Here is a 24,254-nt window from a genome sequence, read left to right as displayed (position 1 = left end):
TTGCTAGGATACACAAAAGTAATCCTTTGAAAATTGTTACAGTGACCCGTTGGAGGCTCTGTAGAGTAAGCCATATTGATCATGTCAATACAAAACAAAGAAAATGGTCACAAAAGGATAAGTGTGTGAAAACTGAAGAAACGGATGTCAGGGAGTTTGGAGGGATTTTAACATTTCTGTGATAAACCCAAGTAAGAGTGATGTACAGCCAAGGTGGGAGTTTAGTGTTAGGAAGCCCAGAGGTTTCTGTGTGGGTGAGGTTCACGGTGGAGGGTGAGTGTGTGTCACCTTGTCAGTGTGCTGAGGTGCAGTATCAGCAGCTAGAGAAGAGGGGGCGCTGCAGTCACTGTGAAGCTGCCCAGTCTCTGACACCTCAGAGCAGCTGGAACTGGGACAAGCCTGGGACAGCGAGGGCAGCAGCAGCAAGCAGGCAACAAGAGAGAGATAGAGAGACAGACATGTGCAGAGAGAGAGAGAGAATCGCAAAGACGGACATGTCAGCAGGAAGACACAGAGAAGCAAAGAGAAGCAGATTATTAGAGGAGGGGAGGCAACTTTCCATAGTTCTCAGCAGTTAGTCAGGAGTACAGCCAGGTGACTTAAAGTGGAGAAGGTGCACTGGGAGTAATAACAGCATTAACTGCATGGACATCAGCAGGGTTGTGTTAGAGACTTGTTCGAGGGAAGCACAGGCAAAAATATCCACACAGACTCTCAATATCTTTGAGGAAATATTAACAATCCAATCCCTGGTTATTTTATTAACTTTAATCACATGATACATAATCCATGTCTGTGAGGAAATCATATTTGTGCATGCTACCCTCCAGAAAGAGATTATGGTTTTGGGTTCACTACAGCATCCTGCAAAGAAGTGGGCACTGACAATGAGTGGAAATGAAAGAGATCCACATTAAGTGTAAGCCTTAGCCCCTTTATTCACCCCGAGTTAAGGAGTGAGGCCCTACTAAGCGACGTGACTGTTCCCTTTCAAACGTCAGCCAATGTAACTAGAGCAAGAATGAGGCAGACTGATTCCCAGGACTGTGCTGTACAAAGGGTCAGGCACGGTCTTGCCAAACCACCTTCACTGCATCATAAAAACTTGGCCTCAGAACTACACCAGTGCGTTCTGGACAGGGGGAACTTTGATCGCCTGGCGCGCAAACAAAACAGCCGCTGTGGTCGATGTCAAACCACAAACCCCACCAGGCAATCCGCTGGAACACATTACTGATTATTATCTGCGACCGTTTGTCAGATTAGTTGGATAAAAAGTGGCAGAACGGGACCTGCTGATAGAGACAGGCTCTCAGTGTCTATAAAACATACTGTTGTCACTGTAACATGTCATTTCAACTGTGATGCCTTTAATGGAAATACAACATGCAGTACGCTCAGGCCTCTGCAACTTAAACCCAACCACAGTCTGTCACAGCAGTCAACTCTTTAATAGCAGGATGGGGCTGACCTGTTTTGCCCTGGGCCAGAGTGGAGGCAGACTAATTTCCTGTGCATTTATGCTATAATAATAGCAGTGAAATGACTTCAACATGATCACATAAACTTACTGCTGCCAGCTAACTGCCTCTCACAGTGGCTGGGGAGATGTTTGAGAAAGGACTTGTGTGGATTGTTGATTTGGGGTTTTCGTCCAGACTACAATAACTTGTGAATCATAGAGCGTATGTGGTTTTTGAAGTCTTGTCTCAACCATATGTACATACTTGGACACAAAGATGCGGTTACGTGTGGGTAGTTGAGATTTTTTCTTACCTTTGTTTCAGCTGGCATAGGCGAGGATGATTTGGACGACATGTACTGGTCTTGTGATGAAATGAAACCCGAGTCGTGGGAGGAGATGCTCGAGAGCCGAGCTGGGGCCGGCTGCGGCAGCGTGGAGCTACGGTACCGGTGGCGGGGGTGATGGTGGTGGAAGAGTTGGTGTGAGGAAGAGGAGGAAGAAGAGGAGGAAGGAGAATGAGAGTGGGAGCCACTGGATCCCCTGGAGTCACTACTGTTAACGCTGTTCAGACTACTGTGAAAGGGGAAGGGGGTAAGGGGGAGGAGAGGTTTGGCAGTGACGGGAGGGCGGGGTAAAGAGAATCAAGTGCACCCAAAGACATGGATTGAAGAAAGAAAGTTGGAGAGATAAAAAAGGGATGAAGGCAGAGGATTGGAGGGGGGGGATGTGGAGGAGACAGGGTGGGAAACAATTAACACACCACACCAAGATGCAGAAAGCAGTGACTGAGGCCAAGCCAGTCAAAACAACAACACAAACCAACATAAGAGGCGCAAAATCATAATGAGAATAATTACAGACAGGAAATCACAGGATTTCATGCCCTCAGACAGCCCTTTGAAAATATTCACATAAAAAGGGAAACACTATTTCAACACTGAGAGAAATTACTGGGAATTGAGCAGCAATAAAATTAACATCTGAAGCAAATATAAAAATAGGACATTATAAAATCTACAATAGCATTTTTTGGGGTCATGATTGTACTAAATCATGTACAATCAATACAAGAAATGCAACAGGACCAGGCAAAGGTAATATTTACGTAGTTTAAGCAGCTAGCAGTGCTAATCTATCATGCACAAACAATACACAAATGTGTGTATTAGGCAAGTCACAAAATAGGTAAATTATAGATAATGCAAAGTGACTTTCTTGGAATGATTCATGATTTTCATAAGTGATTTTTTAAAAATATGATAACCAAAACATTTGCAGTGACAGAGGAAAATAGTGAGCCTGCGAAGAAATCATCATTCTTATGATTGAGACATAAAATGTATATTGTTCCTCTAGACTAGATTTGGAATGCTACCATGGCTGTTCAAACATCATTTTACAGTTTTGATTGAATCATAATGCAAAGCAATGCAAAGCCCAGATTTAAAGTTTCTTTGTTTAAGCAAAAAACAGTTTAGGAACAATCATTGGGATGCAACAAGAAGCAGTGAGAGTAAGACACAAAAAGAACCACTTCACTAAACTCTCCTCCAAATATCTCTGAGGGTCTTTTCTCCAATAAAATGTCGACTTTAACTGTAGTTCTCCAGTTCTCTAAACTTAAAAACTGTCAGTAATAAAGAGAAGAAGAACAAATACAAAGCAGCTAAGATACATATGAACAAAGATAAAGGACTAGTGCAGCTCATATTGACCACTGGGTGGCAGACATAGATTGAGCAACACAATTAAGTGTTTTCCTCTATGTCCTTGTTCCCCACCCCTTCACACTGATAAGCTGCCTCATAAAGAAGCTTCATAATAATCAACAGGGAGAAATAAGAGATTAGCAGGTTTTGTAGATCTAGCGTCTACATATCTCCTGCTATTATAATAATGTATGAATAAGCTATAAAACTGTGTAACATCCAACTACAGTACAATACATCGCAAACTGTTTGAGCTCCTTGTTCCAACTTGTAAGAATCTAACCCTACAATAATCTCCAGCATTACAAACAGGTTTTATAATTATTTTTATGAGTACAATGGGATAATGTGTAGCCTCTCTGTTTTACTAATTCATGTCTGTAGTCTGGCTATTGGCCGGAGGAACCTACCTGCACATGCTGGACTTCCTGGATATGGTGTGGCTGGGGGAAGAGGGGGGTGTTTGATATGACCAACCATAGTCTGAGCCCTTCAGATCCACGATCACCTGAGAGGGAGGAGAATATGAGTCACACTTTATATATTTGTACTTGTGACGTTAAGTGACATTAAGCAAAGCCTCTAGAATAAACACAACAAGAGGACGTAGGTCACATTAAAGTGTCTTGTTTAGTTTGTGTGTTCACAGAGCGTTTCCTCTCACCTGTTCACTGGCAGGCGGAAGCTTGTGTGGGTCAGAGGTCAGGGCTTTGAGGTCATCAGAGATAGCCTGGAGATGGGTGACCTCTCCCAACATAGAAATCTCCTCATCCTAAAAGGATTAACGACAGAGAGACCAGAGTTTTCGGTATGATAGATTGTGTTGAAGAGTTTAAACAAGAGTGAAGCAATGCAGCATGAATGGAGCATGAAGCATATTTTCAGTCTGTGGCATAAAAACAAAAAGCAACAACACTGCGGAGTGAGATAACTTTCTGACAGCTCATCTCTCTCTCTCTCTCTCCCTGGCTGTGCTCACCACGACAGGCCGGAGCATGGCGACGAAGCAGCAGAATCTCTGTCTCTCCTCTATGAGCGCCTTCCTCAGGGCCTGTTTCTCCGTCTCCTCCAGCAGAATGTATTTATCACTGACATCCTGCATGGCGCTGTTCAACTGGGGCTGGATATCTCCTCGACCTGGGAAACAAAGAGGACACACAAACATACACACAGAAAATTAATCTACATATAAACTGGAAACACAAGATTGGTCTAATTACGACAGCACAATGTTGAAGAAAAAATGATTGAGCGGAGCTTCCTTCAGAAGAGAAATACTAAAAAGCGGAACATGCATGAATAATTACAAACAATATGACTGTGAAACAATGAAGGAACATTTGATGTATTCGATTTGTCATCACTTTCCTCTGTTCTGTCACGACTGCTCCACCTGTTATCTCTTCATTGTAGTCTATGCTATCTTAATTGCTACTGTTTGATTGTCTCTGCTACTTTTTTGGCTATCACCTCAGCATGAATGGCCGCTCTTGTCACTGAAGTGTCTCCCGTCTCTCGTTCAGCGGAGGCAGGAAGACTCTCTCCTGTACGCTACTCTATTGGAAAACTTCAGTCTATGAGGCAATACTCAAAGCGTGAGAACCCCATTTGACTATCTCTCAGCCGCACTTTGTTCAACTCTTTCATTTCAGACAGAGGGAGATTCTTGACAGCGAGAAGAACGACTGTGTGCGTTTTAATGTCTAACAAGAGTGCAAACTTTCTACAAGACCATCTGGACCTTGTTATGTGTGTGTTTGTGTGTCTGTGTGTGTGTATATGCAAATCTGAGAATGTTTGAGGACAGTCATGACAATCCTAAGGTTATCCTTTTACTATATGTGCCTTTTTGCTCCGTGTGTGTGTGCGTGTATGAGTGTGGTTCTTATTATAAGTGAGGATACCCTGCAGCCAAATCAAGCCCTCTCGAGTTTACTCTGGAGGCAGGAAGGCTGGCGACTGCCCAAGTTGACACACAGTTGGGCCTCCGAGCTATTATCTTACCACTCAAACTGCACTTGCACCCAAACACACACAGTCTTGACTTTGGTACACGAAGGTTAAACCGACAGAGAACAACTCTGTGGTCTATCTGTCTGCTCTCTCGTCTGGGTTAAGATAACAAACTAGTGCCTATTGTTGAACGTTCGACGTGAGGCCCCTCTATCATGCGAACCAGAAGTAAAGTTACACAGATAAAGTTACGCACGCAAATCATTTCACCACAAACATAAAACGTCAGAATCTCCATCTTATAGCGAGGACAAACCACCAGCTCTTTCCTCCCTGATCTGTAAGTGCAGTCTATACATTATACATGTGGGAAGCTCTGTTTCCACTGCTTCATCTCTCCAACAGTTCAGTAGAACTAAAAATGACAATTACCGATGATGTTCAGCAGGCACACAAATACCACAACTGGAAAAGCACATCAAATGGAAAGTCTGCATGATGCCCCTACCATCATCAGAATAGCTCAAACTGACATATTTTCACTGAAGTACAATGTGAATGTTGATGCTGGGTCTAGGTCATTAAGGTGGTTCCAGTTCTTCTGAGACAATGTTTTTAACCCGAGTGATAAGACTGTGCAGATAAATCTCAAATCGGAGGAAGGGTTTTTCACGAAATACAAAAATTGATCTTCATTTTATGAAAATACGTATGTGATGTAGATTTACAAGGGACTAAAATCTGCAGTTTAACAGTTTAAACTGACTATTAAAATATACTAAAACTACACTACTACTTACTGGTTGTCGACAAAATGAGACAACCAGACTAAAAGAGAATCCATTTACCAAGCTGGGTTTAGTGTGTGTAATGTTGGACTGTGCGGAATTTGAGTTGTGTGTGTGTTTATTGCAGTTCCTACTACACTGCACTGTGGAGACCACGGCAGAGTTGATGGACTGTGGAGGCCAGACTGGAAAGTCCAAATTGCAGTATGTATTTTCTGTTTCATTTACATCCAAAAGCAGCTTGTTGAGCAGACACGAATACATTACATTCTACAAGGCTTAGCAGAGAGTTGGATGTACATTAGCTGCATTTTTCAAGCTTTACTTATTGGTCTGGTTGCCACTACAGGTCCAAAGTCCTGTTGATGTGCTGGCATGTCAATGATGTTGTAACGCTAGTTATACACAGCTGATCAATGGTATTGCTAAGGAATAATGTAAAAAGTGCATCCATAAAATAAGACAGCAAACAGCTGCATCTAGATAATTTTATTAATCTTTATGATAAAAGGCTTAATAGTTGCCATGAGTGGGGAAAAATGGAATCACTGCAACAAAATAATATATGTCACTTAAGATAAAAAAAATATCATTATTTTCTTTAAATCAGTTTCAAGACAACTAAAAAACATTTTAAACTTCGGACTTTAGCTGAGCTCAATGTCGAAAAACAGCCTTTCAAGCTCCAGTGCCAGCGATGCTGTGGTGTCTCCTTGGCACGAGGTAAAATGAGGGAGCATACTGCGTTCTGGTTTCTCCCGCTAGTTCAAGCATTGGCAGTCGGTATTCTCGACATAACCAAAGTGGTTTTGGAAAGATACCGCTGTAAGTTGAGGAACTTTGTTCAGACAGATGGAAAGCCAAAAATTTTTTTTGTTGCCGTTTTGGTAGTGCTCGTGAGAGTCGTGCTCGACACAATAACAATCGGCATCACTTCACATCTCCATCTATTTCTGTTAAAGGCTGATCCATCGAGAGGCAACTTTATCCCCTTACTCATTTAATTACATTAAAAAGTCACCGATGTGGATTTGTACATAATGCGTTAATACTTACAAAGTACTTTCTGATCACACATGGAACGAAAAATAGGTTTTCATAATCAACCAAAAAGCCATATGCCATATTACTCAATCAGATTGAGACGGACATGAGTGTAAATGCATGAGGCACGGGTGGAAAAGACTGTTCACATACACACACACACGTGTGTCAAGACAATGCAGGCGAGAAAATATCAACTTGTGGTGAGCAGAGGAGGTTGTTAGTGTTTAACTTAAGCCTCTGTCACGTTACAACTGTGTCTGAGCTGTGGGTTGCTCCTTGATTTGTCCACATTCCCGGTTTCTGTGCCGTAACTTGTGCAACTATGTGAATGACAAGGCCCTGATTGCTACTTCCTCTTTCTCTCCAACCGCAGACAAACATTGAGGTTTACTGCAGCTCAGTTGTCACCGACTGCAATTGTGAACAAATCCTCACTAGCATATTATTCAACTCCTTTCCGTTACCAATTAAGGACAATTAGGTCTTGTGACATTGTTTTTTGTTTTACATGGGATGATTTATTATAATAAAGTCCAAGGTTTCGCACGTACAACACTGTTATACTGTAGATATCCTGGTGTGTATGTCTGTCACAGCAGTGTCCAAAATATGGCAAGGCAATATTAATAATGTATATTGATGAACTTAACTTTTAATATTAAGCTAAGTCATGAACACAGCAGCCAGAGCAGCAAAGAAGATAAGTTCTACTGTGTGTGTGTGTGTGTTTGTTCTAATAAGATTACAATTTTTTACTGATATTCTCTATTTTTGTTTTCACCAGACTCAATGTGCCAGAAGTCCAGCGACTGAGCCAAGATGTATATGGTGGACGGGTGGTGGGTTGTTGAAATAACCCACAGTCTCCACACATGTACACACTTGTGCACACCCAAATGAGATTAAGTGCTCCAGCTCACACATGACCAATGATTACATTAGGATTCAGTCACAGGCTGTTTCTTAGTGAGGCCGGGGTCCGAGGTCAGAAAAACACCCTCACAAGACACATATCAAACATCACAGACTCACAACACCAGCTGACAGAAGGGGTGTTATTTCAGGGCAGAAAAGCAGGGCTCTTCATTTAAGTGGTGTGACTAAGACTAGTGGCCTATTCCTAAATTTGATTTAAAAGTTTGCGTGTATTCTGTGACACTGAGGTGTGACTTTGGGTGATCCAGGTGCACTATAGCTTTACTGGTTATCTTCAATTACATGAAGGAAGAAAGCTGCTTAAATAAATTTTAAATATAATTAAAATTTTAAATAATTTCTGAATCATGTGCTTTTGTTGTTATTGTTTTTGTTTTTTTACAATTCTGTAGTGTGGCTGTAGTCAAAGTCAAAGTTGGAAACCAGTAAAACTTCTTTTGATTACTTTGACAGTCAAGTAGCTTGAGGAAAATGGAGAAAGTATGTTTATGTAAGTGAACAAAGCAAAGGAACAAAAGCGTTCAACCATGTACTGCACTTCCAAGGTACTTGAGCTGGCAGAGACAGACGGGTTGTAGAAATGAATGGAACAGTAGAGAACTGGACCAGTAAAGCAGAAAAGAACCACCCACTGGACCAGTTAGTACCCGATCATATCTCATGTCTACTGAGGCCTCTACTTTACCTCCTTACCTCTCTTTCTTCTTCAAAAGCAGCATGTTTTTATCCTTACTGTTATTCTAACTCAATGAAGAAATGCTCTTCTATTTCAGCCCTTAGCTGGGTTACCGTTATGAAGCTGCAGCTCCTGTTTTCCTGTTCAATTTCCTCTCTGAGAGCACTTACTTCACATTACTTCTGGGGCATATAAACATGGGGCCTCTAATGCAGAGCTATGATTGGAAGTAGAAGAGGCTGCAGGATGAATTTAGAGCGTTGGGTTTATGTATGCTCATATAAAAACCTATAGGGAAAGGAACCAGATAATAATTAACCTTAGTGTGTCAATATGTTGTGGACATAGACTGTAAGGGTTCCATAACTGGAGAAGAGACTTGCCCATGAAAATATAGATTTTTTCATAATAATCAATTTCTTTCATGGCTTTTTCATGATGAAACTAAGATGATTGGTTAAACATTGCAGTGTAAGCAGTACCCTGGACAATGACTTACCTAGATTATCAGCTGCAGTGCAGCATAAGGCGAAGGATTGTATCAGAACCACATGGGGACAGGGAGAGGAAAAAGATTTAAGTCAACTGAAAAAGTGCCAGCGCTAAACACTCATTCATCAGTTGCAGGTTTGTGTGTTTGGATGTCTGTTTAAGCTCCATAATACTCAAAGAAAAGTTAAGCCAAATTTATTTAAAAAAATAAGTGTGTGTTTACTGTCTAAAATCAAGAACATGTTAGAGCATAAACAGGTTCAACTTTACAGAAATGCCTTAGTTGAAGTAAAATCAATCAGAAAGTCAAAATTAAAATAATTGATTAGAAGTGACTTTGATTTTGACACATTCATTTGACAGAAAATGCCAAATATCTGCAGATTTTGTTTTCAAAAAGCTGACACGAACTAATACCAGTTTGTAAAGTATATTGACGCTTCTTCCTGAACATCAGCATGAGGACCATTTGACATTCACTGAATCAAACTTAAAAACGTCAGCAGCCAAAAAACAAAGTGGATATTAATCTAATTCCTTTTTTTTTGTCTATGGTATTTTTTGTCTGGATGAATGCATATGAAAGCCTGAGCCAAGAGGACTGCAGAAAAACAGCCCCTGTACTCTCACCAACGAGTGTTTACCAAGTAAGGTAATGTTTATCCTTCATAGATCTGCACATGTCTAATCAGCGAGGATAAACTTCTTCCACACACTCGCACACACACACAGCAGTCTAATGAAAATCTCATACATACAGTTTAGACACTGTCCCATTTTCCTATTGGCCTGATTTTTCCTTTAGTCTCGCTTGTTGTCTTCTCGGAGACACACAACTTTAATCCAGTACAGTAGAAGATTTGCAGTATCAAAATAAAACACCTTTTTTTCAGTTGCTAAAAATAAAGTTTGATGCAATGCAGCTTATGAACTGCCCGTTTTCATTTCAGACGTAAGCAGACCAGAGATGTCTAATAATTTTGGCATCCAGGAAAAGGATGATTACAATTCTCAAAGACGTCAATGAAAACCACATCTTTCTTAAGTCCAGTTCATGAAAGAAACACAGCATCTATGGGAAAGGCAAAAACTGAAGCTGTAGAAGCCGAGCCTTTCCTTCCTTCACTTGAATAATCTGAGTACTATGTATAATGAATACGCTTATCTTGTGGTGTGTTCCCCAATTTCAGATTTTCTGACAGGCGTGATTGATGTCTTACTTTGGTTTATTAAGCAATGCCCAAAATATATAAAACCCTTTAACCCTACACTTAGCTAGTTATTATTCTTGCACAATAAATAGAACAACCCTCTGTATGTTGTGTAGTGTGAAGTTCCTCTGGTTTTTATTCTTTGTGGTCAATTTCTTTTTGTTAATATGTAGGTACAAATGAAAAGATCCTGTTAGAACAGGATTTGTGTCCATCATTAACAGATTAACAGGTTTCAAACAAAAAACAAAACGTTTTCTTTTACCTTTCTTTGCTTTCTTCTGAAGTTTCAGTGTGTCCGAGGATTTCTTCTTAATTTCCTGCCGAGCTCTTTTGTATTCTTAATGACAGAGATGGACAAAGTAAAACAATTTGTCATTGCTTGTTAACAATTGATATATACGTTGTTCGTAAACAGATTTCTGGACCAGTGTATTTGTATTCATTTGAAATACCTTTGGCGTGGTCCTTGTCCAAAGTATTTACTCCTCTTTTCCAATCCTCCACCTGTTCTTGTAGAGGGTTGATCAGACACTCCAGGAAACCTCTGCGAAAACAACAGGTTTCTCACTTCTGATCGCAGGTCAGCCTCATCCATTAAACCATTCAGGAGGAAGTAGACTAAAGCTTTAAAATCTAAACTTTTCACTTGTATCCCAAACTAATTTTATAGACTGAAACTATAAAATATCTGTCAAGGACCTTTCAATCTTGTGTCATTGTATTCATGTCTTACAGACTCACTCTACAGGGTTTTAAAGTGTCTCTGTAGCAGACATTAAACCAATCGGTCTAGCTTGCCTTTCTGTCACTCGTTCAATCATTAACCGGTGGAAAGAAAGGGAGAATAACAGACTGAAAAGGAAGAAAAAGTCTGCTTATGTCTGACAGTGTGTCGCAGGAGGAAGGTAAGAAGCTTGTGCAGTCATGTCTGTCTTTGTGAGCGTGTTTAAGAGGCTGCGAGTGTGAGAGGTGGGCAGCTGCAGGCTTAGTACATGCAACTAAAATTAGACTTGCCCCTCTTGCAGACATTTCTCCAGAGACTGTGTGTGTGTATATGTCAGTGGGTGGGTGGTGACCACAGCCCCCCGCTGTACAACCCCTGCTATGGAGATCCAAGTGGAATCTCTGCTGAAATGCCACCCGTATTAGAGAGTCCCTTGTCTGTCTCGTGAGTGTGTGTGTGTGTGTGTGTGTGTGAGAGAGAGAGAGACTGAGAGAAGGGGCAGACAGAGAGAGATACGCTGAGGGTGACTTCACTGAGACATTCTAAATGCCAAACAAATCGTCTCTTTCCCAACAGGTCATGATCCCCACAGACAAAATATCATGATAAGGGGATGTATGTTGAGATTATAATTCAATTACAGACCATTATATTGCACTAAGAAAACTAGGTTTAAGTTTTATTTTGTAACTACGTGTCCTTCGTTTACATAAAAGGTAATAAAATAAAACACAATATTGTATTAAATCCACATTTAAACTTTATTTAATTTTTATTTATTTTACTTTGAACTTGTATGGGTGTGCTGTGAGTTACTGTTGTAATGTGGGTTCATGTTGTCATTAGTTTTTTTATCTTTAGTGGTTAAGGAGAGGAAAACAAGAAAAAGAGCAGGACACCACAATGCACTTTGTATAATGTTACTTACATGGAGAACTGCTTGAGTTTGGCCTCTATGCTGCGATGTCTCATACACATCCTGGTCAAAGCTGATCCAATGTCTCTGGTTCCACCTGATAGATACGAAAAAGAAGAAAAAAAATGTTAAAATCACATAACTGTCAATTCATCTAAACAAACTATATATAAAACAATTAGTTGGTCAAACAATCCACATGGAGTTATTATTTGAATGAAATAAGAGTAAATGGAAAGGAAAAGAGAGAATCCAGAGAGGAAGGGTCTAGGGCAAATATCCCTTAGTGACTCTGATGCCCACAGAAGCTCAAACAAACAGAAATCCAGTTGTGTCGCATTCACTTTAACCTAAAAATGTTTTGACATTTACAACAGAAAGTTTGCTGCAATTTGCGTCAAACCACCAGAACATCAGGACTGTCTGCAGCTGCATCATTTGGTGAGACGTTTAATTACACAGGTAACCACAGAGACTCCACAGAGCTGAACACACAATGGGCTTTTGATAAAGACTACGTGGCTGCATCTACAATGTAAACACTGAATGAAAACATGATTGAATATTTAAGTAAAGCACATAATAGTCACAGGCAGCTTATGCTGTAGAGTCATTAACTTCCATCGAAACTGAGAGTGACTTCACTGCTGGAAAAAAAAGAACCCTCATTGACCCCACTCTTTCCACTGCAGCTGAAAACTGTGGGAATCAGTGGGAAGGACAGATTTCGGAGCTGTGCACATATTCAGGTCAAGAGACGCCGGATGGGACGTCGGAGCTGGAGTCTGGAAAAAGTGCTCGCGGCTCATGTCAGTTTCTGTCACACAGGCTAACTAGCTGTCCGCTGGAAGGCCTCTGGCTGGACAGCTAAGCAGGGACTTGACGTTAATTGACAGAACCATTGTCTGGCTGCTCAGTGGGACTGGTCGGGTTCTTTGTTGGACTGAGGCACTACTGTGTGTGCGTGTGTGTGTGTGTCTGCTGGTGTTGGTTGTGCATTAGAGGGCACAGAGGTCTTGTATGAAACTGTGGGAAGTTCTCCTGACTTTCTGTTCAGTGACAGTGTGATACTCTCCGTTTGTGTGTCAGTATGTGTGTGTGTGGTTGTGAATCCCCTCCAACCGAGCAGGCCATTCTGCTGTCAGCACAGTCCCTGCTGCATGCGGAGACACACACACAGCGCTGTCACTCACTCACAACCACTCACACTCAGATTTACAACACACAAAATTGTTTTTACTCGGTTAGAGGCTAGGCAGGGCAAACGCAAGAGTCTATTGATTTGACCTACAAGACTTATTCCTGTTCACTGGGGTGCCACAAAAACAAAACTGAAAGAAAAAGATAGTAAAACGTGAATAACTTTCAAAGTGAATTTGTGATTTGAACTTTTCGAATGGAGCCAGTATTTTGGGTGGTAATGTGATTAGGGCAAGGCAAACAAATGTGTTCAGGACAGATTTCAACTGTATTTCAGACTCCTCAACGTCTTACACTGATGAAAGATTATTTTGGAGCCACCCTGTGTGAACTGTGTCGTCTTGTTTTTAGCTTGATTCATGTGTCTAAATTCAACAGAATAATGGGGAAGAAATGTTGGGCGCATAAATTGTTGTTTTTGTTTCATACCCCTCAAATAAATCTTTTACACAGAGATTCTGACTCTTCTGTGTGTGTGTGTGCGAACCAGCACGATACTAGAGGTTCTGTTTTAAATTGTCTGTTTCTAATCTCAAGCAGAACTGTTTTCACTCCCTCTTCTCAAAAGACCAGTGTTAGCTCACTGAGCTTTTGAGAGCTCAATGAAAAGGACGAATTAGGCTATTTTATACAATAAATTACAACTTTCCCGCATCTTTCAACAATACATAATTTAATGTCAATCCCTATGAGCCCATTATGACCTCAGAGCTTTCCCTCTATCCATTCATTCATCCGCTCCTCTTTAACCGTGCGTACTTTTTATTGCAGAGGGTGTGGCTACTACATGCCATAAAAGACCTCTCTGTTATACAACACCATAATGCTCATTCATTCCTGCGTTGACTTGTTTAGTCACCATATCCATCCATCCATCCTTCCATCTGGCCACCTCTCGCTTACCATAACTGCGTGTTATTATAGAGGGCGTGGCTGATAGATGCCATAGTGGTAAAAAATAAAATTAGAAAAATAAAGACAGTGAGTTTTTCATTAGGAAGTTACTGTAGAGTTCAGGCTTATGCTCGAGGGAAGAGTTTGGTTTCAGTTGATAATATATTTGGCACGACCCCACCCACACTACTGGATTTGATATGAACCACAATATGCTCTTGGCTGCATGCAACATTATGGGAGTAGAAACATGACACTCCGATTGCAGGTTACCTCTAACTCACACTCAAGTCAGATATCAATTCCCCCTTTTCCATTTGAATAGCGTTTCAATGAATTCAGAGGTTATTTACTGTTAACAATCAAAAGTTGGACCAAAACTGCACTGAGATTGGTCTGAACATGTAAGCATTGCTTATAATGTGGTTATGGCTAATGGACTCCTCCCATGCCATGAGCACAAATGGGATAAAGTTCCAGAAAACTGAGCCGCGAAACTAAAAAAACTGTTTACACCATAGCAGCATGATAATCGTTGTCATAAATAATTCAGCCACAGCACATATTCTATGTGTAAAAGAAACTTGTTTCTCTTTGATGCACTTCTCCCTCTCCCAGCAGGTAGTGGCAATGTGGCCTCTGCCATGACTGCCAGTTGCTGTGGTAACCGTATATCCATGCGTGTGTGTGTGTGTGTGTGTATTGTGTGTGCCTGCTACAATCCAACTTAGATCCAGCAATGTTTCTAGGTCAAGACCTCCTTGTTTTTTTTATAAATGTAAAGTGACTGACATAACACACTCTTCAGGAAGGATACGACACACACCACCTGCACAGGCAGTCCAGTGTAATAATGCACAGCAGCATGAGCTTGAACTGGGATTAAATATGTTATCAGCTTATCGTGGAAAATAAAAGTGATGTTGTTCTGCGTGTGTGTCAGATGATTTGTCTGATGTAAAGTTTTGATTTTGCATACTTAAGCCACATAATGTCGCAAATTATCTATTTATTAATCACTGAGCTTGCACATCCCATTCAGTTGAAAGTGTTTCATGTCAGGTCAGTTTGTGGAAAGTTGTTATGTTGCTCTCAGGATAAAGTGGCTGCTAAAACTCATCGGCTACTCCATCGTCTAGCACCGAACGACCCCCTGGATGGAAATAGCTGCACTGGCAGCTCCAGTTGTCTGTCTCTCTCACACACACACACACACACACACACACACACACACACACACACACACACACACACACACACACACACACACACACACACACACACACACACACACACACACACACACACACACACACACACACACACACACACACACACACACACACACACACACACACACACACACACACACACACACACACACACACGGCAAAATATACACACACAAAAGCAGGAGACCAGACTAATGCTGCGTGTGTAGTGGCATAGCTGGCTTTCAGTATAAATAGCTGCTATGTGACATGGTTGTTGTGGGGTCTTGTAATTATCCCTCCACTACCAACACTTAAACAGCACAAAACAGAGACACACACACTGGAAGCTCCACTTGTTGGTGCATCTGTAAACGAATCATGCGTAACTAACACTTTTTTTAAAACATAAAATGCAAGTGAGCAGGACTCAGTGTGTGAAAAAGAGCTCATTCAGCTACAGACTGTGTTTATGTTTCACAGGATTGTGGATAGTGTGTGCATGGTTTGTGTTTCCAAAACACCCACAGTCACAGGCCTCATCAGTCCACAATGTCCCAGAGGAGAAAGTGAACAACATGAAGTTAATAGACAACACGTTAACTGTATAATTAACATGGTGCCCTGCTAATTTTTCCTTTATTCCTATCCAAGCTTTGTCTCTTGGGGACTGGTGTTACAGCTTTGTGTGGGAACCAGTGTCTCATGAGTCTATTGGGACATTTGTGACAAAGGTGATAGTTTCTCAGTGTGCGTTTGTCTGTGTGTATGTGTGTGTGTGTGTGAGCACGAGAGTGAGAGAGAGAGCAAGAGAGACTTGGGATGGCAACTTGATGTCGCTTTGCCAAGTCTGTCTCTGTCCTCAACCCCCGTCCAGACTGTTCTTTGGAATGTCACACTGTGCTGACACAGAGGGTATGAGGGTGTGTGTTCTAAGAAAGCATTAGAAAGAAGGGAGGCTCTTATTGTGATGCATAGTCCTCTGGAGGTGTATAGCAGAGTGCAGTAGCAAGATGCAGCAGAGCTGAAATAAACTCACTGACCCCTCTCTCTAAGATCGACTAAAAGGTGGTAGGCACTATTCTGCAATTAAGATCGATCAAACTTTATATTGCCCAAACTTTTTACTTTTACGTTACTGCACCCAAGTTTGTTAACTTCTTTAACCTGCCACATTTGAAACACATCTTCATGTTTTCCAAAAACACGTAATGTGCATCTAAGAAGGTACTAATTTACATGCAGATCCTGTGGTTTACCCCTTCTAAAAATAAAACCCATGGTTCACTTCTGGCAAACCCAGTGAAGAAAGCATGTGGTGCACACATATGCATCTTTCACGCAGATCTCAGTTTGTCATTAGCAGATGAAGGGAAAGCTAATATAAGGAGAAACAAATAAGTGATTCAGGGAGGAAGAGAAACAAAGTGGGATAGTATGGTTTAAGATGCATATGTTTAAAAAAGCCGCATAGATTAAGATAAAAAATGGAAGAAAAAGTAGATGTAGGAGAAGAAAAACTTTGCAGAAAAAGGAGGAGAAAGTAAATGGAGAAAAAAGGGAGAGTTATTTGGCTATGGTAGTCCTGAGAAGAAACCAACTCTGTGTATGGGTCCCAGATGGTCGCTGTTAACCATGGGCCAGTGGTTACACTGATAAGAGACTGCAGACCATACAGCTGGATACACACACACATACACACACACAACCCAGCTGGACAGAGGTAAGGCGATCTGTTCACTGGTTAATTAGAGACCTGTAGGAAACACCATGACAGCATCTACTCTACGTTGGCAGCGTTTAAAAACACATCTTCTCCTCTTTAAGTTGGCCAGATCTGATGTTCTTCTTCATGCCTCAAAGGACATTTGACATTTTAAAATGATTATTTATGTAGCAGTAATGTTAAGCATCTAGACTTTTGTTGCCTCTGGCTAATACAACTGATTAGAAAATAAAGTTGTGCATGCATTCATCTATCATTTAAAGCTTATTTCTAAGAATGAACTCATGATAACACAGCTGTCTTTATGGAAAAATTGCAATAATCACAGCAGACATTTAGTCAAAAAAACGATTTTAAATAGGTGTCTGAGAACAGACATTCAACGAGAACAACAAAAGTTAGTGTTAAGCAAAATGTAAACACATTTGCAAAGGTGGCTGAAATGAATGCTTAAATTGATATGTATATGTTTTTTCTATAACAGAGACCACTGTTAGAAAGTGTTACTGTGCTAAAGATAGATCGGAAACCTGAATCATTCTATAGACTTGACACACGCGCGCACGTGAGCAGTTGGCATGTCCAGATGGAGCCACCCACCTAGCTGTGCTATACACACTAGCAGTTCATTCATTGATTTATTTGCCTGCTCTGTCACATTATTGTAATGCTGTACGTTTAAAGTTACATCTTTTTTCAATAAAAGATCAACTAAGTGGCTGCTTGTGAGGGGGTTAGAATCTGGCAGCTGACAAAAAAATGCCAATAAATATAATGGGAAATTAGTAAAACGACTGACATGATCTCTGTAAATTGGCAATACTATTAATACTTAATAATGAATTGTCAAGGGCTTATAATAATCTCCTCTAATAATTTGCCTGACTACCTTGGGAACCAACAGGAGTCAGCTTGTCACATACACACACTTTCTGCAATGTGACCAGTGCTGACACACACACACTCTGGACTGTCTGACTACAGCTCCCAGCAGCTGTCATCCACAGACAGAGGGGAGACAAGGAAGAGACGTTGAAAGGGCCGAGATATTGAAAGAAAGAAAAAAGGAGAAATAAATTTATGATAGTGTAAAGATATAAAACGAGGATGTACGACTGAACTAAAGTTAAAACATGTTCTCCTTCATAAATCATCTTTATGTTAAGTGTGGCTGTGTGTTGTCTGTATGTTTGTATCAATTGATTCACAATCAAATGCATTGACATTAACCAAATAAGAGTCAACAGATATCTTTTTTCATTTGCTACCTCAGCACTGGAACATGGGATACCACACTCAGCACTGAACCTAGTCATGATCATAAAGTACACAATAAAAGGACATAAAAGCTAAGTGATGAGTGTTGTAAACGACAGCACTTTTACTCACTTTTAATACTGGCAGGAGAGATCATTATCCATGTTTAAACCTGTTTAAACCAATGCTGGTGTTTCTCAATAGTCAGCATCAGAGTAAAACAACGCACCAAAACAACAGCAGGCTAACATCTGGGTGTCTTTATGCAGAGTGAATGGAAGATGGAAGTGTCACTTGGTGCTAATATCCATTACTAAAGGCAATTTGCCAACAGTGTAACTGATCTACTACTGAATGCAATTCTACAAATATACTGACAACCTGTACTATCTGAAAGAAACAACAATATACTTATTGTAAACTGCAGTTGTGAATGTGTGTCAGTATGCCACTGCAATGCAGTGAATGCACCCTGGATGGTTGTGTATAAAACCCCCCATTACCCTTGTCTCCACTACATCACTCTCCTGAATACCCCCCCCAAAAGATTATCCTGTCCTCTCTCCTCCTTTTGTGCTTCTACTTCTCTCTCCCTTTCTTACCCGATTCTATTTCTTCTAACTTCCTTGCCCTCCTGCCCTCCTACACTATATTCAGCCTTGTCACAATCGATTTGAAAAGTAGAAGCAGGAAGATTTGTTAGAAGGGCCTTTTGAGTGATGTGCACAGAGATTATTTATAATAATTTATTTATTTAGAGGTGTGAAGCAAAGAGTTTGGGCCTGATGTACTTACTATTGTTGGCAACAGTGTGTCAGTGCGCCTCAGTAGTTCTCCAAACAATCTACTGTTCCCATGATGCTATTTAGAGAAAAGAAAGACTTGGGTCTGAAGAGGTGATGAGAGGAGAGTTGAAACGACAAAGAGGTCATTATGCCACCTCTGTGTGGTTTTGCACTGGGAATACTAACATGGTCTTGAGGCCGTAGATAAACAATAAAAGATGGCTGACAAATGCACCTCATCTGGATGCTCACTGTGCTGCCGTGGCTCTACCTCCCTACTCTGTTATCCTCGCCCTCTTTTACACTTTCTGTCACAAAGCCCTGCGGGACGAAATGATGCTTAAGCAATGAATAGCAGCCAATTATGATAACAAGACAGCATTGCTATTGTCTGCAAAATGCAACCTCTAATTTTTCCTGTCACACTGTGGCGTGCATGTTCACTGCAGATCCACTTATTTACAATGCCCAATCCATCTTCATTAAAACTCACATTTGGAAATGCATTTGTCTGCATTTCATATCTCTCATTGGTGCAATAATACAGTTTTCAGAGCGTGTTCACACATTCACAGAATCCCCCAGATTTAGGAAAATGCAGCTGTACAATCATCCTAAGCAAACAAAGGCTAGACTGTGGAATATTTTGGACTCTCTGACTCCATTAACCTCACCTGAGTAGATCTGTGCAGTTCATGTGTACAGCATCCCAACATTGTCGTCAGCTCTTATCACTATAAACTGTCTTGACATCTCCGTCATGGTTTTCTGTGTATGACACGGATTTTACATCGGGAGATATTTGTTTTCTTCTGTCGCGTGTTATACAGTAAGTGTCATCAACCCCCCCACTCGCTTCTGATGAAACCAGTGGAAGATCGCCTTCTGTGTTCTCACATCGGATTCTATTGACCTCTTACAGACTTTATACAAGGAGGCCAGGCAGAGAAAGTGCGCAGAAACGGCAGAGGCTCTCACTTTGACGTTTACATTCACATATGCAAAGTTCTGCTGAGTTCAGTGCATATTTGGAAGCTGCTTTACAGGCATGAAATGAGTAATGTTTGTGAGAGAAATAAAAGACTGTGACATATTCTTCCTGGAGACAAGCTGTTGAGAGTTGAAGGACAGTTTATTACTGCGATCACTAGAACTCACATGCTGTACAAGAGGAATACGAGGGTGGTCTCTAGACAGAAATCTTCTACAAGTAAACACTCTCCAGGCAGATTGATATGCTAATTTATGCAAACTGGCTCACTGTACAAGTACAGTACTATGCCATGAGTGCACATGTTGACTTCAGCTGCAGTGCAATCCAATTCAAATGTAGGTCATGGAGGAATTTCACCCCCTCCCCTCTTCATTCTACTGTATTCCTTTGATTTCCTCCTTTGAGCTGTTCCCTCTCTGATCTAGTTCTCAATCTCATACCCCGATCTCTCTATGCTTGGTTTAGTTTTCTCTATTTCTGGTTTCTCTCTGTCCCAGCTTAATCCTCCGCTCCCACCCCTCTTCTCTGATGTCTGTGAATGTGGTACCGTAATGTTAACATGGTGCCTGAACTAATCTAGTCAGTAAGCAGTTGGCCAGTTCAGTGGGCGGTCAAAGTCAAGACATAAATAGGCGCGCAAAGAGAAGTGTTCCATGGGAGAGAACATGATCGAAGTAGTGTATTTTGGTGAATTCCTTCAAAAAGTAATATCTACTGAATGAATAATGAAAAAAGTTTCATGGTGTTGTCTTAACAGAAAATACTTGGCAAATATCATTCCTCTTACTAATGAAAGGTCTGCTTATTATCTTAAAGATTCCATCGTATAATAGATAACTGACTTGTGTCAAGTCGATGCTAAAATTCGGACGGTTCTTGAAGGTATCATAGATGTCGTAAACACTGATTTTTGTGAGACTGAAGAGGACAGCATTCTAACCCGACAAGTAGCAGCAGTTTCAAAGTCGAAGAAGAAGAAGCAGGCAATAAGACGGCATGTACAACAACGTGTGCAATGGCAGCTAAAAGCTAAAATGATGCTACAATGCATTTTCAATGTGGTTATGATTGAGGGTGAGTGAGTTTCAGTTATAAAACTTATATTGTCAAAATGTTCATATCCTGAAACGTTGGAGTAATTGCTTGTGAATTTCTCGGTTGTTTTCTACTTTTGGCTGTGGAATCCAATTTGGTAAAAATAATCCATGAATTTTCAATGGTCTTGGTACCAGCATATTTCTGGTATTTTACCACTCCTAATATACTGCAATATGACTTGGTCTTCAGAGCTGCATGTTTAAGGGGACAGTCAGGTCTTGAATATTTGGCTCCAATGAGGGGCAGTGTATGTTTCAGCAAAGTGCCCAGTCTCTGGTATGCATGGGTGACCGAACACAAATACACGGGCTACAGTGAGTGGACTTTGGGAAAAGAAGCAATTACCTCAAGTGCCATTGCATTTCTTCATCGTCAGCATTCAACACATCAAATGTGTAACATATACATGACCTGTAAAAGCTTCAAGTACAACAACAATGCCAGTTGTTGTCATAGAGCTTCACTCACTGATAGCTTGCGCCTGCATTTTGTTCTACACAGCATGTAAGAGCTCAGCAGAAGCTTTAAGTCTAGTGCCTGGAATCTAACCAATTAAAGCCACCAACAAGGGGGTTTAAGCGTGTCATAAGATAACCAGACACAGAGAAAGAGAGAGACACAGCGAGAACGAATGAGAGAGAGAGGATAGATTACCCTTGAGCCCACTCTTGCTCGTTTCCAGGCTTTGGTGCCCCACTTTTTCTCTAATCTTCCTTTCTGGTCCGACACACATTCCACAGACAGATAGAAAGGATTTACTAGGAGCTCTACCAATGAATTCAGTGCTATTTTTTGGGTGACTACTGCCATCCAAATGTGTGGTATGCAGAACTGTGAGGCAGTATCTATGATGATGACAATCAAACCATGAAAACCCAATAAACATAGAAGCGAAAGACTGTTTCTAAACCTAGTGGACGAATGACACACTGTTTGCTACAAACACAGGACAAGTGTCACGTAACCATATGGTCATAACGTGCAAAAGGTCTGAAGTCACAGTTAATCATTTACAGTGAAGACAGCAGAGGTTCATATTTCAACAGCAATAACTGAAGACAGAAACAACTGAATAAACTCCAGTCTGAGTCACAGGGTTTGAGTCACGTTCGTCTCGTGTGTGAGACGTCGCAGCTGGAGTTGCCAGCATTTTTCAGTTTAGATCGCAATTCTCCAATTCTTTCAAGTGTGAACATGCTGGAGATATTAAATTCAAAATATAGGTATTTGTACTAAGAACAAAAGTTTCAAACAAACCCCAGAATTACGTGTATACAACTACTAAAAATATGAGCAAGAGAAAAACAAATTGTTACAACAAACATGTGTAGAGAAAAACAGGTAATGCAAGTAAGAAGGGTGGAGAAGTCATACTTAAAACACATACACAGACCTTGTGAAAAGCCTTGAGAATAGTTTTAGGGCTTGTCAGTGTCAATGCCCCATTCAGGGGCTTGTGAAAGAGATTTACTTGAAAGCAGCAATTTTGAAGCTATTTTAATTTATGACGTAGTTTTGGTATAAGTCTAAACAATGAACTGTATATGGAAATATGAGAAATGTATCTAATGTGAATAAAATGTACGTTATACTATTAAATAACAACTACATAGCACTGGTGCATATGATGAATGTATCTTTGTGGACCATGTGAGTTTCAGAAGTGTGACACTGGTCATTTATTTCCAGTAACACATTTTTCTTAACACAGTTAGAAACAAGACAGCATTCTGTGGGATAATTCACAGACACATGACAGCAATGAAGATTCGGTTCTTGACTAAATTGTGTTTCTCACATTACTTGAAACCAAACAGGGCATCACAAAAACCTGCTTTCAACTAAGTTTGGTGTCTAAAGCTACATTCTCACAAATACGTTTTGATTTTAAAACAGTACTTTAAAACTGAAACAATCTCCATCCAGACATATTTATGTAACCGGAAATGGATTAGTTACAGAAAATACTGTGATAAGTGACTGTGAAAAGTAAGAACAGGGAAACAAACTAGGCGAACGTGTCTGTTCACGTAAATTTTTCCTGAAACAGGGTTCATAGTGTTTTCAAAAGTCTCCATTTAAGAGACTCAAAAACTCAGCAATCGTATTGTGTAAGTGTAGTAATGAGTAAAGTGTTTAAAAACAAGGTGTTTTAGTGTGGAAGTAGCCTAAATAACCATGTGACCTTTCCTTCCCTGTAGGGAGTGAGACTGAGAGGCCTTTAGTCTGGGAGATACTGGTGATTATTTAAACCAGAGACACTCTAGAGGGCCTGAACAGTTTGTCAGTACAACACAACACTACCTTGTTTGCAATAATGACCACCAGATTACATCCAGCATATGTGTTCCAAACCCCTGGATTCGTCTAAAAGTGCATGCGTGTGCTTGTGTAAAACTCTCATTACTGCCAACAAGAACCAAGGGGGACATTCTCCACCCTGATGTCACCCCACATCCATCCACCCACCCACACACACACACACACACACACACAAACACATCATTCATTCAGAGTGTTTTATGAAGTGTCTATGGGACGATGGGGAACAATCCAGTCACTGAAAGCTCACCGAGTCAAATCCACCGACTGAGTAACTTGAATGGACTGAACACAACCATTATTTATCCATCTATCAACCAATACAATGGCTTGTATTATCCCACACACTCAATGATAAACTCATATCTATTGACTCTATTTAAAGCACACCGTTTGACGTGCATGTTCAGCAGAGTTTACAACACATTCACTCAACACTTTATATTCCTCAATTTGATATACTTAAAACTAGATAATAACACAGGCATATTCAACTCCAGCTACCATTAATATATATTTTTCCATTGATTAATCTGGTTATATTTCCCCAATAAATGGATAAATCTAGATGATTGATCTTTCTTTTCCCCGTGCAAAAAAAGGGAAAGAAAATTATTTTAACTGAACTGAGTCAGAATTTCCTGCAGACATTTTCTAAAACTGTATCATTGACTGAAGCGAAAACCAATTGATGCCCTCTCACATCAACTATGTTGTGAATTTGAAGAGAAACGTTTCTTCTAATAAGCTGAAGAGCACCGGGAAGAAAAAACGATTACATTATGACAGCCATATATTAGACATATATAATATGCAGTGTAATGTCATAGTTAATATTTAAAGGATA

At 40.5% G+C, this 24,254-nt stretch overlaps 1 protein-coding gene across 5 annotated transcripts in view; it reads right to left on the bottom strand.

Annotated features, from left to right (window-relative positions):
* Positions 1-24,254, bottom strand: part of LOC133014367 (protein MTSS 1-like) — a 51,118-nt gene that overhangs the window by 6,150 nt on the left and 20,714 nt on the right. The window contains exons 4-12 of one of the 5 annotated variants that reach the window (XM_061081582.1): positions 11,933-12,017; positions 10,733-10,824; positions 10,543-10,617; positions 9,074-9,085; positions 4,154-4,311; positions 3,839-3,946; positions 3,585-3,682; positions 1,777-2,038; positions 289-399 (exon numbers count right to left, since the gene is read on the bottom strand). In XM_061081582.1, coding sequence (XP_060937565.1) covers positions 289-399; positions 1,777-2,038; positions 3,585-3,682; positions 3,839-3,946; positions 4,154-4,311; positions 9,074-9,085; positions 10,543-10,617; positions 10,733-10,824; positions 11,933-12,017 — 1,001 coding nt within the window. The remainder of the gene's footprint in view (positions 1-288; positions 400-1,776; positions 2,039-3,584; positions 3,683-3,838; positions 3,947-4,153; positions 4,312-9,073; positions 9,086-10,542; positions 10,618-10,732; positions 10,825-11,932; positions 12,018-24,254) is intronic. The other 4 variants (XM_061081585.1, XM_061081584.1, XM_061081583.1 and 1 more) reach the window with 4 other exon arrangements.

Source organism: Limanda limanda, chromosome 11 (genome assembly GCF_963576545.1).
Source record: "Limanda limanda chromosome 11, fLimLim1.1, whole genome shotgun sequence".
Lineage (NCBI taxonomy): Eukaryota > Metazoa > Chordata > Actinopteri > Pleuronectiformes > Pleuronectidae > Limanda > Limanda limanda.
The sequence above is the reverse complement of the archived record's forward strand: the minus strand, read 5'-3'. Positions and strand labels throughout refer to the sequence as shown.